A 24504-nucleotide genomic window follows, 5' to 3' on the forward strand; every position below is an offset into this window, starting at 1 on the left:
CGGCATCTTGTAGACAAGTCTTTATAAGCAGCTTTGGATTCGAATTACTAAGAATTAGCTTTTTAAATAAGTCTCTTTCTCTTTCCACTCAACAAGAATCTCCTGGGCAACAAACAACCTAGGATAAATTCCAGTTGCATTAAAACTTATATTTTAAAAATTGCTAAATATAGTCGTGCACTCACTTTGTCCAAACATGAAACATCAAGATAATTTCATGCTTTTTAATCATCTCCATGACAGCTGCTGATCCAGGATCAAGTAAGTATGACCCGAGGATTAAGACGGTGTCTTTTGAAAGTAAGATGCAACGTCCTCACGTATGATTCTCTAGGGCAGGGAGAGAAGGAAGGTCAATGGGTAAGAAATGAGGTCTGACCTAACTAAATGATGACGCAGCTAACACCGACCTGCAGCCGCCCCAATCTCCCCAGGTCCACCTCTGTGGCACCACCCCTCTAAGATAAGTTCTCTTGAGAAGGCTCAGGGGATGATGCTTTATGTGACCTCTCCCGACTGTGTGCTCGGAAGGAACCCTGGGCTCTGGCTGTTGTCTGTCTCTAAAATCATTGGACATATGTGGCTGCCAGTGTCAGCAGTAACACCCACTCCATCAATGCAGGAGGCCAGTTCAGAAGAGAAAAACACAATTTTAAACATCGTGAAATCCCTAATTGTATCCTTGGCAGATTCTGACTTTAGGTGTGGACTATACCGTAAATGCAGAGATCTTTAAAAAGCTGGGGTCTTATTTTCCTGCAAATGTTCTATAGAAGGCCTGTTCTCCAAGAAAGCAAGGATCCTGCCAGATGGTTTGGGGATGTGTTTCTCAGAAGTTTCCATTGTGCCATCAATGGCTTTTGAGTACTTGTGGAAATGGAAAGAGCAGATATCAATGACCCTGCAAGAAAGCAAACATTTACGGGAACTAGCTTGCTGGGGAAATAAGTAGTGGTGCTTTTAAGTCGCTCTACAGATACAGCCCCAGGCCTCTTCACAGGCTAGAAATGCACAGGGTTACATCACTTTACGATGCTGCAAGGAAAATGCTGAGCCCAGCAGGGAAGTTTCCACATCTTTCTCTATTGAAACTCTAGTGAATAACTGTCGCCAGGTATGTATAAGGCAACCAGACTGACTCACTGGGGCTTAAACAGTTAGCGATTTGTTTCCTTAACTTTGGAATCCAAAAGACAGTAATTTTACCACTTATTAGAACAATTTTCACTCAACCAGAGGGAACCCAGATGTCCAAACAGTAGAAAAAGCTTTGCTCCTGGACAAGACTGTTGTCGGGAGGTCAATCTTCAGAAGAATCAGCTGCTCTGATCAATTTAAGTAAACATATTAATTCAAGCTGGTTATTTTGCCAACAGACTGAGAGTTCATTGAATGGTTGGGTCATGAATCCAGGTGGCTGCCCTGGAGTCTCCTGCGGGCCCAGCTCACACAAAAAGGCAGGAACCCAGAAGACCAAGCAGAGCACTGCTCTCGAAGGGCTGCTCTTCAGCCACCCAGAGTATGTTTTCTGGCACAACTGTCAACATCAAAGTTCAGTTTGTCCCATCGGTTTTAGACAGTTATATAAGCAAGTCCCAGCCAGTCATTTCCTAACTCGGTGCTGGAGTCTATTTTATCTTCTGACCCTATTTCTGTGCTGTCCAGTCTGCTAGGAAAACTTTGATCTTTTTCCAAACAACCAACAGTTTTTAAGGAACATTTAGACACCTTTTATTATAAAAAATTACATGCTCACAGTTTAAAAAATTCAACTAGCAAAAGAGAGTGTGAACTTGAACGCAATCCCACCTCTCTGCAAACCCTCCAACCCATGCAGTCATAGACTCTCTGCCTTGAGGTAACAACAGACCATCTTTGGGTACCTTGAGAGAAGCAAGCAAACTCGACTGGAAACGTGTTCTATGTCAGGAACTCTGCTAGACACTGAAGACCCAAAAAAAAGTATGACAGGGTTCCTTCCCTTTCAGGAAGATGCAAAGTAAAGTAGGAGTGAACAGTGTGTGAACAGTGTTGAAGGTCAGATAGCCAATCAGGAATGCTCTGTAGGAGGGGTAGCTTGAGCTGCATTTTTAAGGCTGAGTGGGAAATCAAAAGGTAAGCCTGGAGGTGGAACCAGGGAAGCAATCCCATCCATAAGGAAGAGTCTGTCATACAGAGTGAAGTAAGTCAGAAAAAAACAAATACCATGTGCTAACATACATATATATGGAATCAAAAAAAAAAGTTCTGAAGAACCTAGGGGCAGGACAGGAATAGAGACGCAGACATAGAGAATGGACCTGAGGACAGGGGGAGTGGGAAGGGTAAGCTGGGACGAAGTGAGAGAGTGGCATGGACATATATGCACTACCAAACGTAAAATAGATAGCTAGTGGGAAGCAGCCGCATAGCACAGGGAGATCAGCTTGGTGCTTTGTGACCACCTAGAGGGGTGGGATAGGGAAGGTGGGAGGGAGGGAGATTCAAGAGGGAAGAGATATGGGAATATATGTATATGTATAGCTGATTCACTTTGTTATACAGCAGAAACTAACACACCCTTGTAAAGCAATTATACTCCAATAAAGCTGTTAAAAAATATAAATGGAACTAATAGATGTGTTTGGTAGGAAAATTCAGACAATACACAAAGGAGTAAAATGAACAGCTGAATTTCTCTTCACCCCACCCCCATCAATTTCTTTCCTTTAAGTTTTGTATGTATCCTATTTGTGAAAAAATATGAGTATACCAACCTATTATATGTATGAATCTTTTATTCTTTACATAAAAGCAATCATACCATAAAAAAAAAAAAAAGGCTAGGAGGTGTGAGCCTTTCTGGTGTGCAGAGGGAAGACCGTTGCGTGGCTGAAGCACAGGGCGCTGGTTTGGGGCGTCACAGGAGGTGAGACTGGGATGCAGTACAGGGGCCGCATGGTGCAGTGTTTCGAATGCCCGACGAAGGTTTTGTGCTTAGTTCTGTAGGCGACGAAGCGTTGTTTTAAATTTTTAAGTAAGGAAGCGATATAATTAAATCTCTGTGATATAAAGAATACATGGAACGTAATAGCTGTTGAAAACTGTTCACTGAGTGGGCGGAGCAGAGAAAGGAGAGCCCGAAGAAGAAAGGCAAGTTAAGTAAAATTGGAATAATCACACTGATGGGAGCCCGAGTGAGAGATGGGGATGGTGAGGTCGTTTAGAGAAAGGTTCCACGAGGCTTGGCAACCAACAAAATGTGGGTGGATGGAGGAGATGTGAAAGTCCAAGGCAGTTCTGATGCGCCTCTCTGGGGGTGGCTGGGGAAACGGTTATGGCATTGAATGAAAAAGGGAACGCAGGAAGAAGAGGGTCTATTTGGGGGAAGAGAGAAAACGGAGATGGGAAGATGAGTTGAGAGGCAGCATCCTATAATAAAAATACAAATGGCCAACATTTTATTGAATTTTTACTATGGGCCAGATACTAAATGCTTTCTAGGTATTGACTCATTTAGTCCTTATAAAGAGTAGGTATTATAATATGATCCCCATTTTACAGATGAGGTAATTATATACGTTTAGAATCAGACAACTCTGAGTGCACATCCCAGCTCTACTGCTTTTTAACTGTTTGATCTTGGATAAATTACTTAGTCTAACTTCAGAGGTAAAAAGCAGGAAATGACATCTATCATGTTGGATTATAATAAAGATTAGAGAGAGGTAATACATATCAAGCAACTAGCATAGTGTCTGGAACCTCATGTATCTCAATGAATGTTAGAAACAGTTATCATTATTAGTAATGAGATTCCTGGTACTATGTTCAGTGAGAAGCTGGGGATTTGTACTTAGATTTTTAGAGCTGAAAGTAAAAAATTTACACATAAGTGTGTGTGTGTGTGTATATATATATATATTATTTTTTTGTGTGTGTGGTACGCGGGCCTCTCACTGTTGTGGCCTCTCCCGTTGTGGAGCACAGGCTCCGGACACGCAGGCTCAGCGGCCATGGCTCACGGGCCCAGCCACTCCGCGGCATGTGGGATCTTCCCGGACCGGGGCACGAACCCGTGTTCCCTGCATCGGCAGGCAGACTCTCAACCACTGCGCCACCAGGGAAGCACTACACATAAGTATATTGATGTTGGTTGGATCATCAGATATAAAGGCTATTTCCCGATTTGGAGATGGGTGGTTGTATATTGGGAGATGAGAATCAAGGATGGAATCCTAGGGAATACCAGTGATAAAGGAGCCAAAAGAATAAAAGATTATTCCAGAAGAAAAGTAGATGACATAATATAAGAAGTAAGAGGAGAGACATAAAGAAAAGAGCTTTGAAAGCCCAGTAGAAAGCCAAAAGGAGGACAGTGTCCACAATCACGAATGCTTCTTGGAAGTCTTACTAGAGAGTCTGAAAAGAGGTGACTTGATCTCAGGAAGGAGGCTGCTGTCAGCTGGGGTCAGAACCATAACAAGAAGTAACAGCAACACCAAGTAGCATTTGGAGCAGGGGCAAATGGAGTGGAAACAGAAGGCACAGACGATTTTTCCTTAAATAGTCTTTGTTTCATTTTAAAATAATTCAGTTTGGAAACCACTTCAGGAATGGTGCAGTAAGGACCTCCAAAAATATATTTCCTCCATAAAAGAAATAAGAACAGTGGCAAAAATGGTCAAAATCACCTTTTTCCAAACATTGGAAATGAATGAACAAATGCTTTCAATAATCCATGGAGCACGTATTTAAGAAAAATGGCTAAATCTTAGAAAGAAACACGAACTTTGTGACATTTTAAATTTAAATTTAAATTGCTCTATTCCCATCCTCTCTTTCCGGCTTCAAGGTAGCCTTGAAAAAACCAATAGCCTCACAACCATGGTAGCTGTGAAAACTAGCGGCCGACCAGTCACTGAAGGGGAAACACGAAAGTGCCTTGAAAAGCTTCCTACTCAGAGAAATGTTATATTTGATTTTTTTTTTTTAAGAAGATGTTGGGGGTAGGAGTTTATTAATTTTATTTATTTATTTTTGCTGTGTTGGGTCTTCATTTCTGTGCGAGGGCTTTCTCTAGTTGTGGCAAGCGGGGGCCACTCTTCATTGCGGTGCGCGGGCCTCTCACTATCGCGGCCTCTCTTGTTGCGGAGCACAGGCTCCAGACGCGCAGGCTCAGTAGTTGTGGCTCACGGGCCTAGTTGCTCCGCGGCATGTGGGATCCTCCCAGACCAGGGCTTGAACCCGTGTCCCCTGCATTAGCAGGCAGATTCTCAACCACTGCGCCACCAGGGAAGCCCTGTTATATTTGATTCTGTGTCTGTGTGTGTGTAAATGGCTGGGTTCAAATCCCAACTCAAGCTCTTTATTTTTTTTAACTTTGATTTTTAAATTTTTTATTTTTTTTAAAATATTTATTTATTTATTTTTGGCTGCGTTGGGTCTTCATTGCTGCGCGCGGGCTTTCTCTAGTTGCGGCGAGCGGGAGCCACTCTTCTTGCGGTGCACGGGCTTCTCATTGCGGTGGCTTCCCCTGTTGCGGAGCATGGGCTCTAGGTGCATGGGCTTCAGTAGTTGTGGCTCATGGGCTCCAGAGTGCAGGCTTAGTAGTTGTGGCGCATGGGCTCAGTTGCTCCACAGTATGTGGGATCTTCCCGGACCAGGGCTCGAACCCATGTGTCCCCTGCATTGGCAGGTGGACTCTCAACCACTCCGCCACCAGGGAAGTCCCTTTAAAATTTTTTATACAATTTAAAAAGTTAATTTCCATTTACAGTTATGACAAAATATTGGCCATATTCTCCGTGTTGTACGTACACCCTTGAGCCCACCTTACACCTAATAGTTTGTACCTCCCACTTCCCCCCGACCCCTGTATTGCCTCTTCCCTTTCTCCCCACTGGTAACCACTAGTTTGTTCTCTATATCTGTGAGTCTCCTTCTTTTTTGTTATATTCACTAATTTCTTGTATTTTTTTAGATTCCACATGTAAGTGATATCAGATATTATTTGTCTTTGTCTGACTTATTTCACTGAGCATAATGCCCTCCCCAAGTCCATCCATGTTGTCACAAATGGCAAAATTTCATTTTTTTATGGCTGAGTAATATTCCATTGAATATATACACCACATCTTAATCCATTCATCTATCAATGGACACTTAGGTTGCTTCCATACCTTGACTATGTTAAACAATGCTGCTATGAACATTGGGGTGCATGTATCTTTTTGAATCATAGTTTTCTCCAGATATATGCCCAGGAGTGGAATTGCTGAGTCATATGGTAGCTCTATTTTTAGTTTTTTGAGGGACCTCCATACTGTTTTGCGTAGTGGCTGCACCAATTTACATTCCCACCAACAGTGTACCAGTGTTCCCTTTGCTCCACATCCTTGCCAACGTTTGTTATTTGTGTTCTTTTTTTTAACATCTTTATTAGCGTGTTCTTTTTAATCATGGCCATTCTGACAGGTGTGAGGTGATATTTTATTGTGGTTTTGATTTGCATTTTCCTGATGATAAGGGATGTTGACCATCTTTTCATATACCTTTTGACCATCTGCATTTCCTCTTTAGAAAAATGTCTATTCAGGTCTTCTGCCCATTTTTTAATCAGGTTGTTTGTTTTTTGATGTTGAGTTGTATGAGCTGTTTATATATGGTGGATATTAATCCCTTATTGGTCATATCATGTGCAGATATTTTCTCCCATTCAGTAGATTATCTTTTTGTTTTGTTTCATTATTCGATCTGTCTTGAAAATCCCTGGAAAATCTCCATTCTCAGGGCTTGTCATTATTTGACCTCTGTGTGAACATCTCTATCTCACAAGCACCCGTCAAAAACAATAATCATTTAATATTACAGTTGCCTGGGGGGAGGAGGGAAATACAAGTTGGGGCAAACAAGAAGCTGACCAAAAATCTTTAAGGAAAAAACTGGGAAATGACATGTCTCTAGAGGATTTCAAAAAGCTCTTAACATATGCCTAGAAATCTAGAAGGCTGTGCACATGTGCAGTGCTGTGCACATGCCCAGGCAAGGCCCCAGAAGGTCCTAATCTCTGACCTTTGGCTGACCTTGAAGCTTCATGAAAGCAGGAAACGAAGGCTAAGGCAGAGTTGTAAACTGTCTGCTGGGGCATTGAAGGTATGCCTAGACACAAACAAAGACCAGAAAACACATGGATTTGAGACATTTAAGGAAATTTCTGTCCAATCATTAGCTGACCACTAAGCTAACCAAGCAGAAAATTCAGGGGGCACACATGACAGACTTTAAACACTTAGTCCAGGAAAGTAAACAACAGCAATATCACCACCAAAAACAAACAAACAAAAAGCAACAAAAAACAACAACAGAGAAAAGAAAAAACAAAAAGCAGGAACAACAAGCCCTGGGGAGAGGGAGAAAATCTCATTTCCACAATTGGCACAGTATATTATTTCAAATGTCAATTTATCAACAGAAAAATTATGAGACAAACAAAGGAACAGGAAGGTATGGCTGATACACAGGGAAAGAAAGTGGTCAATAGAAACTGTCTCCAAGGAAGCACAGATATATGTAGCTGACCGACACTTTAAGTCAGCTATTTCAAATATGCTCAAAATACTAAGGGAAACTGCTTCCATAGGTGGTTAGACTGTGTCAGAGGATAGAACAGAACATGAGTGTAGCCAAAGTTAACAGGCAGGTAAGTGCCAGCCAGGGAAGAGACCAGTGCATGACTCAAGGTCACTGAGAGCAGACAACAGGCATCCAGGCTCAAATGGTACATTGTTTACCTACCTCAAGAGGAGAGAGTACACAAGATCCATCTCCTTGCAGTGTGGCAGACCCCCATGGTCCATTTGGCAGCTGCAGTGGGCAGCGTGGCTGCATTCACCTCACTTTGTGCCATAGTAGAAGGACCCCAACTCTTACCCCTTAGAGTCTGAAATACACAAAGTTGGGGATGCACCTGGGGGCCATTTACGCATGCATAGCTAAGCGGTTCTGAGAAAGTTTACACATGCTCAAGATAAAGGGAACAGGTATGTACTGACTGTGCTCTGAGCTCTTTTCATGCAGTGCGACTTGTGAGCTTGCCAGCATGTCCTGTACTGAGCACAGAGAGTTTCTTGGGAACAGAAGGGAAGGGATGGACTGAACTTGGACCCTCCCCTCACAGAAACCATGTCTAAAATATTAAAGGAAAATATGAGAACAAGGTCTTGACAAACAGAATATCAATAAGGAGATAGAAATCATACATATAAAAAAATAGAAATTCTGGAGTTGAGAAGTACAATAAATGAAATAAAAAATTCACAATGGAAGCTTAATAGCAGGTTTGAGCTATCAGAAAAGAATCAGTGTACTTAAATCTAGATCAACTGAGATTATACATTCTGAGAAATGGAAAGAAAAAAGAATTTTAAAAAAATGCACAAGGAACCGAGCTCTGAGACTATGTACCAACATAGCACAATGGGAATCCCAGAAGGAAAAGAGGAAGAGGCAGAAGGAATATTTGAAATAATGGCCCGAAGCATCCCAAACTCGATGAAAAACAATAACTGACACATTCAAGAAGCTCCACAAACTCCAAGTGAGATAAACTCAGAGACCCACACTTAGATACATCATAGTCAAACTGTCAAATGGCAAAGACAGAGAGAGAATCTTGAAAGTAGCAGAAGAAAAATGAGTCATTGTATACAAGGGATCTTCAAGATTAGCAGCTAAGGGCTTCCCTCGTGGCGCAGTGGTTGAGAATCTGCCTGCTAATGCAGGGGACACGGGTTCGAGCCCTGGTCTGGGAGAATCCCACATGCCGTGAAGCAACTGGGCCCGTGAGCCACGGCTACTGAGCCTGTGCGTCTGGAGCCTGTGCTCCACAGCAAGAGGGGCCGCGATAGTGAGTGGCCCCCGCTTGCCACAACTAGAGAAAGCCCTTGCGCAGAAACGAAGACCCAAGACAGCCAAAAAAATAAATAAATAAACAAATGCGGGGTTTAAAAAAAAAAGAAAAGAATGTATAAAAAAAAAAAGATTAGCAGCTAAATTCTCAGCAGAAATAATGAAAGCCAGAAAGCAGTGGAATGATATATTCAATGTGCTGAAAGGAAAACAAGTTAGCCAAAAAATTCTATATCCAGCAAAACTATCCTTCAAAAATGAAGGAGAAATTAAGACATTACAGATAAAAACTGAGAGCTTTTTGTCCCTAGCAGACCTGCCCTACACTAAATGCTAAAGGGAGTCCTTCAGGTTGAAACGAGAGGACAATAAAACGAGAGGACAATAAACAGTAACTCAAATACACAAAATAATTAACAAGTCAGTGGTAAAAGTAACTGCATAGGTAAATTTTTTTTTTTTTTTTTTTTTTTTTTTTTTTTTTTGCGGTACGCGGGCCTCTCACTGTTGTGGCCTCTCCCGTTGCGGAGCACAGGCTCCGGATGCGCAGGCTCAGCGGCCATGGCTCACGGGCCCAGCCGCTCCGCGGCATATGGGATCCTCCCAGACCGGGGCACGAACCCGTATCCCCTGCATCGGCAGGCGGACTCTCAACCACTGCGCCACCAGGGAGGCCCTGCATAGGTAAATTTAAAAGTCAGCATTAATGTATTTTGGTTTTTAACTCTTTTTTTCCTATATGATTTAAAAGACAACTGCATAAAATTATGCAGCAAAAGATATGAATAGACAGCTTTCCAAAGAAGATGTATAAGTGGTCAATAAACCCATGAAAAGATATTTAACATAATTAGTTATTAGAGAAATGCAAATGAAAACCACATGAGATACTACTTCACACTTGGATGGTAAAATAAAAAAGACAGGCAATAACAAGTGTTGATGAGGATGTGGAGAAATTAGAACCCTCATACATTGCTGGTGTTAGTGTAACATGGTGAAGCCGTTATGGAAAACAGTTTAGTGGTTTCCCAAAAAGCTAAGCACAGAATTACCATACAACCCCACAATTCTAGTCCTAGGTAGAAAAAAAGGTGGAAACAACCCAAATATCCATCCACTGGTGAATAGATAAACAAATTGGAATATTACTTGGCCATAAAACAGAATGAAGGTCTGCTTTTTACATGAAGGTAAGAAGGTAAGAAGCCCCACGAGCTCTCTTGGGTGACAGTAGCCTTCCAAAAGAGATGGCAAATCCTTATCCTATGATCATCTCCTTATCCTACGATCCTTCTTGTCCTTTCCCCCAGACCTGGCCCTTTACAATGGGGAATCAGTCCTCAGATAATATTCTAATTAAGGAGTGTTGAAATGGAGACCGTGATTTTACTGGGGAAAGAGAGTGAAGCCTGGATCTTTCCTCCCACGCACTGTCCAAAGTCAGAGTCTGTCATCACCAAGCTGGCTTTTCCCTGAATCCCCTGAAGTCTCAAACCCGACAGGCGTGTCCTGCAGGAGAACTCAAGGCCTCGGCCTGCCCCCAAATTCCTAGCATCTTGCCTACTCGACTCTGAAGGATGACAGGAGCAGTCGTGGTACCAGGGTGATGTCATCAACAAGCTTCCTGGATACGTGTCCACCTAGGCAGGTAGTTCCCTGCATCTCCAGCAGCTGGATGTCTAGGGAAGTGGAGGGGCAGAGTCCAGAAGCTTCTCAGGACACTGGCTGAGGGCTCAGGGCCTTAGCTTTCCCAAGCTCTGTGGCTAGAAATCATCACAATCACAACAGACACAGACAAATCTCAACTATCTGAAAACTGGTGGCCTTATTTCTAACAATTTTCCAATTTGAGAACCAACCGATTTGTTCCTATTTCAGGCAACCAAATCCTTCTATTATGGATGCAGAAGAAAGCTTCAGTCGTGGTTTTATTGCCTGGCATATGGGTGATTATGAGGACACCAATCAAAGAAACTCCAAACGGGCCATCCTCCTTCGGCAGAGCCAGGCAGCATTGCCAAGAGTTTCCAGACCACCTAAGCTGCCAAAGCTACCAAAAGAGCAGGAGGTACAATCATTTGCTTTTCAGAATCATCAAAGAAAAAGTCAAGCTGTTTTAACGTGTGAATTAGAGAATGCTGTTTAATAGCAATACTATGAATAATCAGTTTTATAGCTCCTTGCAACCTATCAGAACGTTTTGTAATTCATATTCCATTTCCACAGTGATGTCCATATAGTGACTGGGTGGGTATTATTCCCATTTTATAGCTACAGAAAACAGGAGGTGTGGGGCTCAGTCCTTAGAACCGCTTATTATCACATGGTTTAACCTGGAGAGCACAGCCATCTGGTCAGTTTCCAAAACGTGAGAAAACTCTCAGTCTGTGAGATGGAGGTAAATCTATAACGCTTCTTAAAACCCCACAGACTGGGCTTCCCTGGTGGCGCGGTGGTTAAGAATCTGCCTGCCAATGCAGGGGACATGGGTTCGAGCCCTGGTCCGGGAAGATCTTACATGCCGCGAAGCAACTAAGCCTGTGTGCCACAACTCCTGAGCCTGTGTGCCACAACTCCTGAGGCCCGCGTGCCTAGAGCCCGTGCTCTGCAACAAGAGAAGCCACAGCAATGAGAAGCCCGTGCACCGCAACAAAGAGCAGCCCCCACTCGCCGCAACTAGAGAAAGCCCGTGCACAGCAATGAAGACCCAACACAGCCAAAAATATAAATAAATAAATAAATTTATTAAAAAAAAAAAACCCACAGACTGCCTAGCAGAGTAAGAATATACCAGTTCAAATTCAAGGTTTTTTTCCCCATTACTATCTATGGAATCTTGAACAAGTTGCATATTTCCCGATGTGGGTTTTTTCATTAGTAAAGTGAGGATGTTAGTATCTGTTCTGAATATTTTGTAGAGTTATCATGAGAATCAAGTAAAGAGTGTGTAAGCATGTACTCAAATGAACAACTATTTCCTGACGTCCTTCTGCATAATACCACAGCGAATCCACTCTGTAGTCATCCAGCGTTTCAATATTGAGTGTGACAACAAGCTTCCATGATAGAAAAGGGAATACACTCAGAGACTCCTGTTCCCTACATGGAGAGAGGCTCCTTGCTCCGCTGGAGAATCTTGCCACTGCCCTAGAATATTGCTTACCCTCTCTCGCCAGAGATCTGTTCATCAGGAGATGTCTGTTTGACAGTTAATTGTATATCCATCTGAAACACTCTGCAAGGAGCCGTGGAAGTCCTCCTTGGTAGGTCCTGCCCCAGGGATGCTCTGTACTGAAGAAGGTAGCGTTCAGCTGCTGACATTCCTATGTGGTCTGAACTTTGAGCTGGGTCCACGTGAGATTTATTGCTGTGTGTGTGAAGGAGTCTTGGATTAGTTATTTTCCACCTGAACTAATTCTGTGTAGGATTAGAGAGATCATGGATTAAACCGTCCCAAAGTCCTCCTACTATATATCATTCACTAAATCCAATTGAGGTGTCTTTGTGCATTAAAAAAAATCTGTTAAGGGCTTCCCTGGTGGTGCAGTGGTTGAGAGTCTGCCTGCCGATGCAGGGTACACGGGTTCGTGCCCCGGTCCGGGAAGATCCCACATGCCGCGGAGCGGCTGGGCCCGTGAGCCCTGGCCGCTGAGCCTGCGCGTCTGGAGCCTGTGCTCCGCAACGGGAGAGGCCACAACAGTGAGAGGCCTGCGAACCGCAAAAAACAAAACAAACCACTATAATGCCCTAGTTGTACTATTTGACAACTTATATTAACATATACTTTAATACACTGACATTGGGGCACTAGTAGATTAGAAAATATAATGAACGAAGCAGATACTTGCCCCTGAATGGAATCTCCACAAAGGCAACCGCTACAAGCAGAGATGATACAGAACACTGCGCTGACGACAGATTTCATGAGGAGCGCAGCTACGGGTAACAGGGTTTTCCAAATGGATGTGAGTTCTTGCTGAAATCCTAAACCTTACAAAAGTAAAATCTCGCCTCAGTTTATATACAACAGTGGCATTCCTGGAAAATTCAGCGTATAGTAAGCTCATGAGAGAAATGTGTTGTGCTTGTATGTAACGCAAAATTAAATTCTCAGCTTAGATCATTATAAACTAAGGCTTTCACCCACCTGAATGTCAGCAGGGTATTTGTGAGTCACACGGGAGGTGGGATAACTCCTCATTCCGGGGTGCCCTGCACGTGACAAGATGTTCTCCTATCACCCTCAGCCCCTGCCCACACTGTGCCGGGAGCTCCCGCCCATCACCATGCTCACCAAAGAGGCCCTACGTTTCCCAAACAGCCCTGCTGAGGGTCACTGACATATACAGTGGGCTTGTGTCAGCATGAATTACTGGAAATGAGACGTCTGAGTCTGATTGAACGTAACAAATCATAGGCAGTACCAGGAAAATGTTCAAGATAAATTCAGAAGGTTTATTGCACCAAATGCCACATAAAAATGGATCAAAATGATATGTGAACAAGTTTGAAGAAGAAAATTTCCATACATTGACGTTGATATCTATTTAACTGATCAAAAACATAAAGTCCTACCAATTTGTGTTAATGGAACTTCAGTAGTAACAAATCAATCCCAGAATTTTCTCCTTTTTAAACACCACTTAAATTTAAGCACATTGCAATCTTGCTTTCAAGATATACGGTTCACCAAAGATGGACATTTAAAAATTAACATTCAGACGGGGCTGCTTGATTTAGGCAAACAGTATATTAAAAGGTCCCCTCCCCCAAAGCACAAGAGAAAACAAATGGTTCACATTTACCAAGAAGCTAAAGACTTTTTCAGTTTATTGGTGAAAGTATGCATGAACAAAATACTTTCAAAAGTATGTGTTAGTGGAAAAATCCAGATATTTAAAAGAACCGTGGGGTCACTTTATATTCTTTATTTTTATGTACAACCAACTCTAGTGAGGAACCTAAAAAGCTACAGGCTGAATTTTATAAAATCTCAGGACCTAATTCGAAGGGCCTAAACAACAGTTTAGTATTGTTTAGCAGGCAGGGATTTTCCTCCCTCGAAAAAAGTTAACTTTGAAAAATATGGAAAGTTTAAAAAGTTGCGATGTGTAAACGGCAGTTCCATGGGATGTGAAAAGTTTGGAGTTACTTTCATTAAAAAACAGCACACTTCAGAAAAATGGATTGAAGCCTGTACAAAAAGCTATTTAACACTGATAAAAATAAAATACTTTGGAATTATGCACAAGTATGGAAGCTACATTTTAAGTTTTCATTGTCATGTTTAAACGTACACAATGATCTTTACATTCATATCACCCGTCAGTCTGTGAAAAATAAAACCGCGACATGCTAGAGAGAGGCCCATCACGGTCACGCGGGCACACACCGCTCTATCCTGCTTCCCAGCTTGCGTGGAAAAGCAAGATGCTACAAAAGGTGCACTCAACAGGTAAGACGTCAAAGTTGAAGAAACCCTAAAGGTGGAATCCTGTCAACTGAGGTAGTTTTCTCTATTTTTCCTTTTTTTTTTTTTTTTTTACTTTTGTTTCTTTTCTTGAGGTGGGCCCGGGCGAGGGCAGGTCCCTTCCTTGCCTCTTGGGCTAAGACAGACCCAGGCCACCAGGTGGGGTCCGGTGTGTGTCTCAACACAGTTCCATGAGATTCTTTTCTGCTTTTGGGAGGAGGCTGAGTTTAGGAGAGAGCACAGGTGGATGTTCTCCAGGGGAGGGTTTATGAACGAGCAGCAACATCCCTGGTCTGCTGTGCAGGCGGCAGCCGTGAGGGTCGGGGCCGCCTAGGGTCCTGAGTGCTTTTCCTCTGTCACCTTCTCCCGGGGGAGGCAGGGGACAGGAGATGCAGAGGCAAAGCCAGTTTCCTCAGCTTCCAGGGGCTGGGCCGCATCTGTAATGCGTGGAGTTTAGAAATCGGCCATTTAAAGCTCAGCGTCCCCCGGGCCGGGTCTACTGCTCACCGGGCTGCTACGTGCACTGATTTTGTTCCTAGTTATTGTCTGTGAAGCCCTGGAAGGTGAGGGGAGGAGGGATGGGAAGCGCCCAGAACGTGTCAACGAGGAGAAGGAAACCGAGACTGCGGGTGCTCGAAGCCGGTGCAGAGGGGACGCTGTGACCTCACTCAGCACGGACGGGGAGAGGGTGGCCACAGGCGAGGTCCACGACAACCGCTGCGATGCCACGGAGCCAGGGACTTGGAACACCCGTCTCGTGCCAGACATCAGGCAAGAGGAAACAGAAAACGTAGAAAGAATGGACAACGTCACTTTTATGAGAGAAAGGCATACAATACAAATCCAAGATCTTAAGAGCCTCAACGCGCCTCTCTGCAGTTCACACCGTAAAAAAAAAGGGGGGTGGAATCCCCTGGGGTCCAGGGGTTAGGGCTCGGTGCTCTCTCCCTGCGGAGGGCCTGAGTTCAGTCCCTGGTCAGGGAACAAAGATGCTACAAGCCGCCTGGAGCAGCCAAAAGAAACAAAGATGATTTATTTAAAAAGAGAGGGGAAGGCTGCCGTTCTGACCTATTCCTAAGAAAGAAAGAACACACCTGTTTTTCTCCATTGGTCCTGCCGCTCTCCTCTTTCAAACAAATAACTCACGTGCATGTGTCAGAGAGTAAAGACACAGATGTATGTAACTTGGGTTTTGGGATCAGGATTTTATCAAGTAGAAAATATGAAGTCATTTTAACTCCTGAAAGGGAAGTCGTTTCATATTCTTAGGTGCAAAGGCTACATGGAAAGGACCGGCATCAATTCATAAAAGAGAAGGAAATCAGAGCCTGGTTATAACGAACCGACCTCAATATCTGCAGGCGTAACAGTTCTGCTGTACTGGGTCAGCCCCCTGCCTTTTAACCATCCATTGACCAAAGAGGCTTTTCCTTTACCCTGGATGTCAGTACATCATCTGTTTCACGGTCAGTAAACTAAAGTTAACGTCAACAGAATATGAAGGTCTTTTAAAAAGCAAGCTATGCTCATAAATAAACAATGCTTCATTTTGGCAGGTTTTTATACTACGGGGCAGTGAATTTCTGGGAAGCTGTTTTGAAAAGGACATAGGGATTGGAAGGCACAGAGATGATAGTGTAAAAATTCAGCTCATATCTGGATTGTTTATAAACGTTCAAACGAATTCGTTTCATGGGTCTTCCTGCACTCTTGCAGCTTTCGTTTCCCACCAGGACAGCTGGGCCTTTTAAAGTATAAATAGTCGTATGTATTAACTAGTAGAGGAAGAAGGTGGCTTCCGCTGGAGGAGTTCAGCCACAGAACCACTCACCAGCTTACAGAACCAACTTTGGTGAACGGCCCCGCTTAAAAGGCTGCCGAGAGCTGCGAAGCGTCCGGAGAAGCCGGGCGGGGTCGGGCGGAGCTCGCCGCTGCCACGGAACCACACGGGGCCGGGCTGAGGACGCCGTGCCGATTTCTGCCTTGATCGCACCAACGACCCATCCCTGACCTACTCGTGGCTGCATCTCGAACACGGTAAACTGGGACAAGACGGGGAAGCAGCGGGTCCCTGGAGCTCCCGGCCCTCCGCGCTTTGCACCAGACGGTGATGGTGACGCCGCAGCCACTGGAACGGAGGGTGGCACGCGCGGGCTTCACCCGGCCGCTGACCCGGGGTCCCCGCGCTGTCTTCTCAGGACGGCGGGACCCCTCTCCCCAGCTTGGGGAGCTCGCGCTGGAACTGGGAGACGTCTCAGCCCCGCTGCTGGGCCCCGACGTGCTCACGCCATCGCCCGGCCCGGCCCAGCGCGCAGGACCGGCTCCGTCTGCCCTGCCCGGGCCTCGCGGTCCTGGGGAGCGGCCGTCTGTCCTCCCTCCTTCGGCTGAGCGGCTGACCCTTCTTCCACGGAGCAGCTGTCCTGAGCGTCAGCTTATAAGAGTATCTGAGCGACGTACGGAGAGTGAGTGCTGGCGACAGCCGTCAGCAGGGGCAGGTCGTTGGACTCGATCCTGAAGGAGGAGAGAGGAGGGGACGTTGCTTTAAAGCAGCAGGACTTACGGGAAGGGCCCCGGCGCCGGACCCCAGGGCTGCCCGGTCAGCGCCCAGAACCGATGACGGAGTGAACGAGGCGGGGACACGGGAGCCTGTCACTCTACGTTCCCCGTATCCCCGCACGGCCTCTGTGCGAGTCCCCCTCCGGCCAGCCCTCCCGGCCCGCACCCCGAGTCTGCACCGGCTTCACGTTCGTCTCTGGGAACGCATGACGGTGGCAGCGTCTCCAGAACCCCGGAGATTTCTTCAAGGCTGACACGCCCGAGACCCCCAATGAGCACAAGCCCGACACTCACAGGTGAGCGTGGGCAGAAGGCCGCGTGGCCTGGAGAAGTCAGGACGGTCTTGGCCCTTGAAATATGTCCTAACGCTCTCCCTTGATTCCCGAAACCACAAATTAAACATATAACCTAAAAAGGGAGCTGGCATGAGCTCGTGGAGTTTTCCATGCCTTCTCCAGTAATGCTCCCTCCGGATCTCACCTCAGGGCAGACGGGGAGCCCCCAGCACCTGAGTGCTGCTGGCCTGACCACGAGGGCCTAAGGAGGAGCTGGAGGGACCCCCACTAACAAGGCGCTGAGGGGCCTGGTGACAAGGAGGTAAATCCACCCTCACCATCCTTCTTGGGGTGCTGATGGTGGGCACCTGTCAGTCAGGGGCCAGGCAAGCGTCCTGGAAATAAAAGCTCTACATTCCTGCATCGGAACCCGGATGGGGCAGGACTACAGTGAGGCTGGTGAAGAGATCTAAGTAAAAAGTGCAGAAGCAAATGCCTTGGGGCTTCCCTGGTGGCGCAGTGATCGAGAGTCTGCCTGCCGATGCAGGGGACGCGGGTTCGTGCCCCGGTCCGGGAAGATCCCACATGCCGCGGAGCGGCTGGGCCCGTGAGCCGTGGCCGCTGAGCCTGCGCCTCCGGAGCCTGTGCTCCACAACGGGAGAGGCCACAGCAGTGAGAGGCCCGCGTACCGCAAAAAAAAAAAATGTCTCAAAAGGGGAGAATATTTTTTAAATGATGTAAGAAAAAAAAAATAGTGACAGGAAACGCTAAGAGTCAAACAATACAATATAAGTCATATCCTGGGTGTGAAAGATGAAAAGTCTGACAAGAATGCAGAGGCCCGCCTGAGCCTTGAAATAATACTTTGATTGGCAGGCTTAACAGAGAATTTCAGGGTTGACGTTTTATACACGGTATTTCCTTGCCCCAAACTGGGGCGGGGGGGAGGTCATCATCACAGGTAAGGAAGACAATGCCTCATCTACACAATGTCTTTTTGTTACTTCTCTGTGGAAAATTAAGCAGAGAGTAAAACACAAGTCAGAATGTCTTTCCCCAGAGAAGTTTGGGCAAAGAGCCTCTGGAAAATGTTATACATTACTGATAACATGCACGCCTCCTCTTCTGATGGGCTCATAATAAAAGGGAGAAGAGTACAGTCACCCCAGGACGTGCAGACGGGCCCCCAAGTCCAGGGGAACAGCCTCCCCCCGCCAGAAAAAGCAAGGAAAACACAGCTGCTGCCGCGTGTCTGACAGCTCGTGACTCTCACATCTTACTGAAATGACTAGAAATGGGCAGATGGAGTAGGATTACGCTTTTCACTTTCAAGGATAAAATAATCCAGGGGGAAGACTAACAAGGTACCGCTAGCTTCAAGGTCTGCATGTATTTCCGGGTGTGAAACTCCAGTATCAGATACAAGAAACATGCCGTTCACTGGGGAGCCCCAGAGGCTGGACAGGTCAGTGGGTAGAGTGCAGGGGACAGCCCCCCGCAGGGGGATGCTGGCACTCCCCAGAACTCACCCCAGAACGACACTTAATTCTTTCACGTGCACGCGCGTGTGTCCACGAAGATACTCAGACAGCATCTTACTCTTCAGGTACATCTCCTGTAGCCTGTCTTCCAGGTGCATGATGCACTGCAAAGCCAATCACGCTCATGATGAGGGCAAGAACTCAGATCTCTGCCAACGTCTAAGAGTCGCAATTCCCTCAATCCACTTCTAAGTACGCTACTGTAATCTCTTTAAAATATACTTCAAGAATTACAACCCAGCTCAAACCCTACCATAAGCAGGGATAAGAATAGGTTTTTGTCATCAACAAGGACCCACTGAAAAGCACAGGGAACTCTACTCAATACTCTGATAACCTATATGGAAAAGAATCTGAAAAAGAATAGATACGTGTGTGTACAACCGAATCATTTTCCTGTACACCTGAAATTAACACAACATTGTAAATCAACTGTACTCCAATATAAAATTTAAAAAAAAAAAAAAGAAAAAAGAATAGGTTTTTGTAAAACAATAAAGTTTAATTTTTCCAGTGACTGTTAAGATCTTCATATATATTTTCTGGTCTTTCTAAAAAAGCATTTGTTTCTACATAGTTAAAATCATTCTATATTTATTTCCTGCTTTCAAAAAACTTTCTAATAATCCTTTTCCCATGTTATTAAAAATTCTTTATCAATATAATTTTTATGACTGATTTTTCAGAATGTGAATTTACCATTACTAAAATCACATAGCCATCTGCAATTTTGTTATACATAATTTTGTAAAGAGCACCTTTCTTGTTGTTTTCCTATATCTCAGATTATTTTGGTGCAATTCATTCCCAGAAGAATGACTGGAACAAGGTTATTCTGAACCTTTTTTTTTTTTTGCTCTCAAGAGTGTATTTTAACTAGGTCTCTAGTAACAAGGAAGAAAGGGCAATTCTGTTCAGAACATCTCTACCCTTGGAACTGTGTCCAGCTTCGTTTTTAGAGAACAGCAGTCACCTGTGTCTTGCACCAGAGGCAAATGCTTTTGCATTTGGCAGGGAGACTGATCCAGGCAGCTCAGTAAGTCACCTGATGGCTCTGGCAAGGGTCACTCCATCAGACAATATTTTCTTCTAGACCTTTATGCCTGCTATTTTCAAGGTAAAAAGATTAACAGATGCACTTGAAAATGTTGATCTTGATCACCTGGGCTGATCAGTGACATGGAAAAAGTATCCATTCGAGATGCAATCTTTTCCGTCTTTCATTGGCTTAAAATCTTAAGTGCATCGTGTTGTGTGGACGAGTAAGAGTAAGAGTAATAATCAAAGCAAGGAGGATTTCGCCAATTCTTTTGGGGAAAACGTTCCCCCAGGAAAACAGAGTTAAGTGCGGAAAGGTCTCCTGTTCAGTGTCAGTCCCTTGTGGAGCAAATACAAAGTTTTAGTAAGAGTGTTGTAAAATATTAAAAAGAACATTGACATTACGTTGAATCCTTTATGTTTTAAAATAGTGAATTTACTGTGTTTTCATAGCCCCCAGGAAAACTGTGTGTTGCAGTGCGGAAATAAAACAGAACATTGGTTCATATGGAATGTGCACGGAACTTGCAATCAGGGCAGTTAGAAATTTTTTTAAAAGACTGATTATGAAATTGAACTGTTTCGGGATTCCCCTCCCTCCTTTCTGAGACGGGTTTCTTCAACTTTAACTTCTGAACTTTTAAATAGCTACTTTCTCTTTTCATACTGAAGGTACTAACAGGCCTTTAATCACGTGTTTTATTCGAGTTATTTATGTATGTATGTATGTATGTATGTATGAATGAATGTATGAATGACTGTGTTGGGTCTTCGTTTCTGTGTGAGGGCTTTCTCTAGTTGTGGCAAGCGGGGGCCACTCTTCATCACGGTGCGCAGGCCTCTCACTGTTGCGGCCTCTCTTGTTGCGGAGCACAGGCTCCAGACGCGCAGGCTCAGTAGTTGTGGCTCACGGGCCCAGTTGCTCCACGGCATGTGGGATCCTCCTGGACTGGGGCACGAATCCGTGTCCCCTGCATTGGCAGGCAGATTCTCAACCACTGCGCCACCAGGGAAGCCCCTCGAGTGACTTTTAAGGAGAATTTTAAACTGCAGATGAAATGTTCTTTGATCCTGATTTTGTCAAGTCATTCATATTATTAAGTGGTTGTATGTAACTTATGTCTAAGTGAAGTAAAAAAAAATTAACTGTGGTAATTTACTGCTGGGATAACTAAGATATCAAACGTAGCAAGAGATATGGTTTATAGAATAAAATATAAAAGTTTGGTAAATATAACAGTAAAAAACTGTAAAATCAAATATATCTCTCTTCCCTTACAGAAAAGCAGACTTCAGCCTCTAAATCAGCCTGATGCAAGTTGCTACTAGAAGGAAAAACTGCCTGCAAATGTAGAACAAGAATCAGGTTGTAATATGCCACAGGTGGTGCCTTCTGTTACCCCTGAGAACAGGGGTCCTACAGTTTAAAGCCCAAATAAAGGTTTTGGTGAAGAGGTGGTGTCAGTCTTTAAAGCCATGAACACTGTTCACGCAACTGGTTCTCACTAACAGTTACACTAATAGTAGCTGTTTCCCGAGTGTGTATATCATCCACCACTACTTCAAGTGCTCCACCTGAATTATCTCACGTAATTTTTATAACCAGACAGGTTCTGCTGTGCCCCAGCTTCGACAAGGCACACGATTCAGAAGCAGAGAAGCCTGGGTCTGAGTGCAGGCCACTGAAAGCCCACGGACTGGCCACTACTGTCCACTGGCTGCCAGGGCATCTCATCTCGCCTGAGCTTGGACAGGTAGAAAGCAGCACCTTGGAGGATTCTCACACATGCTTGTTGCCTAGGTACCATCTTCACTTTGCAGAGGAGAAAGCTGCGGCCCTGAGATGCCCGACGAACCAACGGCAAAGCCTGGACGTGACCCCCATGATGTCCAGTGGGGCCCCGTGATGCTGTGCTGCCCCCTGAGGTGACAGCCAGTGTTTCATAGCACCTCCTCCAAGGACAAAGGAGTCCTGACCTTCCGAGCAGTGTGGTGCACCTGCAGATCCCGTCACAAGAACTCAGGGGAATACGCTCCATGAGCAATCAGGGAGGTGGCTCATATTCAGCCTCCTACTTGGTTGTCAATAGCTCTGCATCTTGTGCGGAGGCCGGAAGTTGGAGGGGAGATGCTGTTTGGTTTGGGGCTGACGGAGGGGGAGTCCAGAAGGCTGGTGAGCTCATCCCAGCTGCAGCCCCACCAACTCGCGGGGCTCTGCCCTGTACGTGCCCTTCAGCTGCGCTTCTGCTCTGGAAACCTTGCTCCCTTCCTTGCTAAATGTATTTTCTCTCGATCTCTCTGCACACAGACACACAGACACACAGACACACAGGAATTTGTTTTGCATATTATTCCAGGGACTCAGGGAGAGCAGCTGATCATTTTCTCGGAGTTTAGGGGGGTCTGTCTGCTGTTTGTATTTAATGTAACGTTATCAAAGTGACTTTAAAATCCCATTCGAAAAGGAACAATTGATACCTCCCCTATGGCTATGGTGCTTCAACATTTTAAGTGTTTACACGAACTATATTCTATTTATCCATAACAACTTGGGGAGGATGGTCCCTGAACAGATGGAACTAGTCCCTTCGGAAGCTGGCTGGCTTGCATTTGACCTGATGACGGGAAAACCAATGAGTCCCCCAAAGGAGGATTTTAAATTTCCCTTTATGCTCGATTCTTGCCCCCATACCTTACCTGTTTCTCCATGTAACTTGTTCAAAAAGATTGTGTCACTCTGTGCTCTCTGTCTTCAGAAGGACTATTGCTACTGAATCCAGCCCGTGTGCTGGTTTTGTGTCACACGCTCTGTTTTCACTGATGCTAACATCCAGTTAGACTAAAATCAATACACAGGAATTCGTGACTTTATAACCACAATGCTGCGGAAAATGCTTTCTTAGCTCATCTCTCTGATGGTCTGAGAAGGATACTTACAAAGTCGGCGGGGAGGTGAAGCCTATAAAGCTGCAGGATGGACTGAAGTAAGCTGGACACTTGGCTTGAGACCAGGACGTCCTGGCCGAGTTTCGTGCTGTCCACCGCCTTCCTCTGACTCGTGGCCACCTGGACGCTCCACTTGTCCGTGTCTGCAATGATGCACACGGCCTCGGCGATGGGCTCGTCGAGCACGGGGTGCTGCGGGACAGACACACGGGGTCAACTCTTCACCATGCTTCCGGTGACATCGGAACGTCCAGAACTTTCTGTGCAGTGTCAGACTCGGGCAGAGGTGATGGCGGGAGCCCCGAGCGCTACAGGGACCCGAACTGGGGTGTCATCCCATAGTCATTTAAATGTTAACTTGACCAAACTGCACCCGGTCATTTTTTCCTTTCTGCACCCAGGGGGCACACTATAAATGTCATCTAACATGCAGAGGTAAGCAAAAAGGCCTGTGACCTCCCTACATCCCAGGACATTAAAGCCCGTTCCCTTCTGGAAGACTGCACTCTCCTTTTATGCTTTTTATTTTTATTTATTTTTTTCCCACGAGTCTTGTGGGATCCTAGTTCCCTGAACTGGGATGGAACCCGGGCCCACTGCAGTGGAAGCGTGGAGTCTTAACTACTGGACCACCAGGGAAGTCTCTGCACTCTCCTTTTAAAATGGAGACGGTCAGAAAAAGGTGTAGGAGTCTACTGCCAATTTTCCCATCACAAGGTTTGGCAGGGTAACTTAACAGTCCCTGAAAGGTATAGCTTTAATCATGAGGCAATATTTATTCAGAAACCATGTGCTACATGCATAAATCAACTCCAGGACAACTGAAATCAGACGGGGCTAGGGAGCTGTGTACTGAGATGAAGCCAAAAGGCACAAGTGTGGCTACTGATGAACGTACTTAAAATACCAAATCCTCAGTAACTGGGCAGTGATGGATGGAGCAGGTTAACTAGGAAATGTGCCACGGGCAAACAGGGTGAACACTGACGCAGTCCAGGAAAACGGCCCACAAGAGGCACGTGAAAAGACGCTCAACATCACTAATTATTAGAGAAATGCAAATCAAGATTACAATGAGGTATCACCTCACACTGGTCAGAATGGCCATCATCAAAAAGTCTACAAACGATAAACACTGGAGAGGGTGTGGAGGAAAGGGAACCCTGCTGCACTGTTGGTGGGAATGTAAACTGGTACAACCACTAAGGAGAACAGTATGGAGGTTCCTTAAAAAACTAAAAACAGAGCTACCACATGACCCAGCAATCCCACTCTTGGGCTTATAACCAGAGAAAACCATAATTCGAAAGGATGCATGCACCTCGATGTTCACTGCAGCACTATTTACAATAGCTAAGACATGGAAGCAGCCTAAGCGTCCATCGACAGAGGAATGGATAAAGAAGATGTGGTACATATATACAATGGAATATTACTCAGCCATAAAAAGAATGAAATAATGCCATTTGCAGAAACATGGATGGACCCAGAGATTGTCATACAGAGTGAAGTAAGTCAGACAGAGAAAGACAAATATCGTATGATATCACTTATATGTGGAATAGAAAAAAACGGTACAAATGAACTTATTTACAAAACAGAAATAGAGTCACAGGTGTAGAAAACAAACTCATGGTTATGGGGCGGGGGGAAGGGGGAGGGATACATTGGGAGATTGGGATACATATACCCACTGCTACATATGAAACAGATAACTAATAAGTACCTACAGCACAGGGAACTGTATTCAGTGCTCTGTAATGACCTGTATGGGAAAAGAATCTAA

General features: G+C 45.0%; 2 protein-coding genes across 2 annotated transcripts in view; one reads left to right on the forward strand and one right to left on the reverse strand.

Moving 5' to 3' along the window:
- The window catches only part of SPMIP2 (sperm microtubule inner protein 2), a gene marked incomplete at both ends in the record, with an annotated part of 93166 nt that extends 82128 nt beyond the window's left edge, over positions 1 to 11038 (forward strand). Inside the window, one exon of the mRNA XM_079710336.1 lies at positions 10771 to 11038. Within this exon, the coding sequence (XP_079566462.1) occupies positions 10771 to 11038 (268 nt within the window). The remainder of the gene's footprint in view (positions 1 to 10770) is intronic.
- A 5756-nt stretch (positions 11039 to 16794) lies between these two features.
- Positions 16795 to 24504, reverse strand: part of FNIP2 (folliculin interacting protein 2) — a gene marked incomplete at both ends in the record, with an annotated part of 79107 nt that continues 71397 nt past the window's right edge. Inside the window, 3 exons of the mRNA XM_079702388.1 lie at positions 16795 to 16873; positions 18723 to 18838; positions 22710 to 22910. Of these exons, the coding sequence (XP_079558514.1) occupies positions 16795 to 16873; positions 18723 to 18838; positions 22710 to 22910 (396 nt within the window). The remainder of the gene's footprint in view (positions 16874 to 18722; positions 18839 to 22709; positions 22911 to 24504) is intronic.

This window comes from Hyperoodon ampullatus (genome assembly GCF_949752795.1).
Source record: "Hyperoodon ampullatus genome assembly, chromosome: 1".
Classification (NCBI taxonomy): Eukaryota; Metazoa; Chordata; class Mammalia; order Artiodactyla; family Ziphiidae; genus Hyperoodon; species Hyperoodon ampullatus.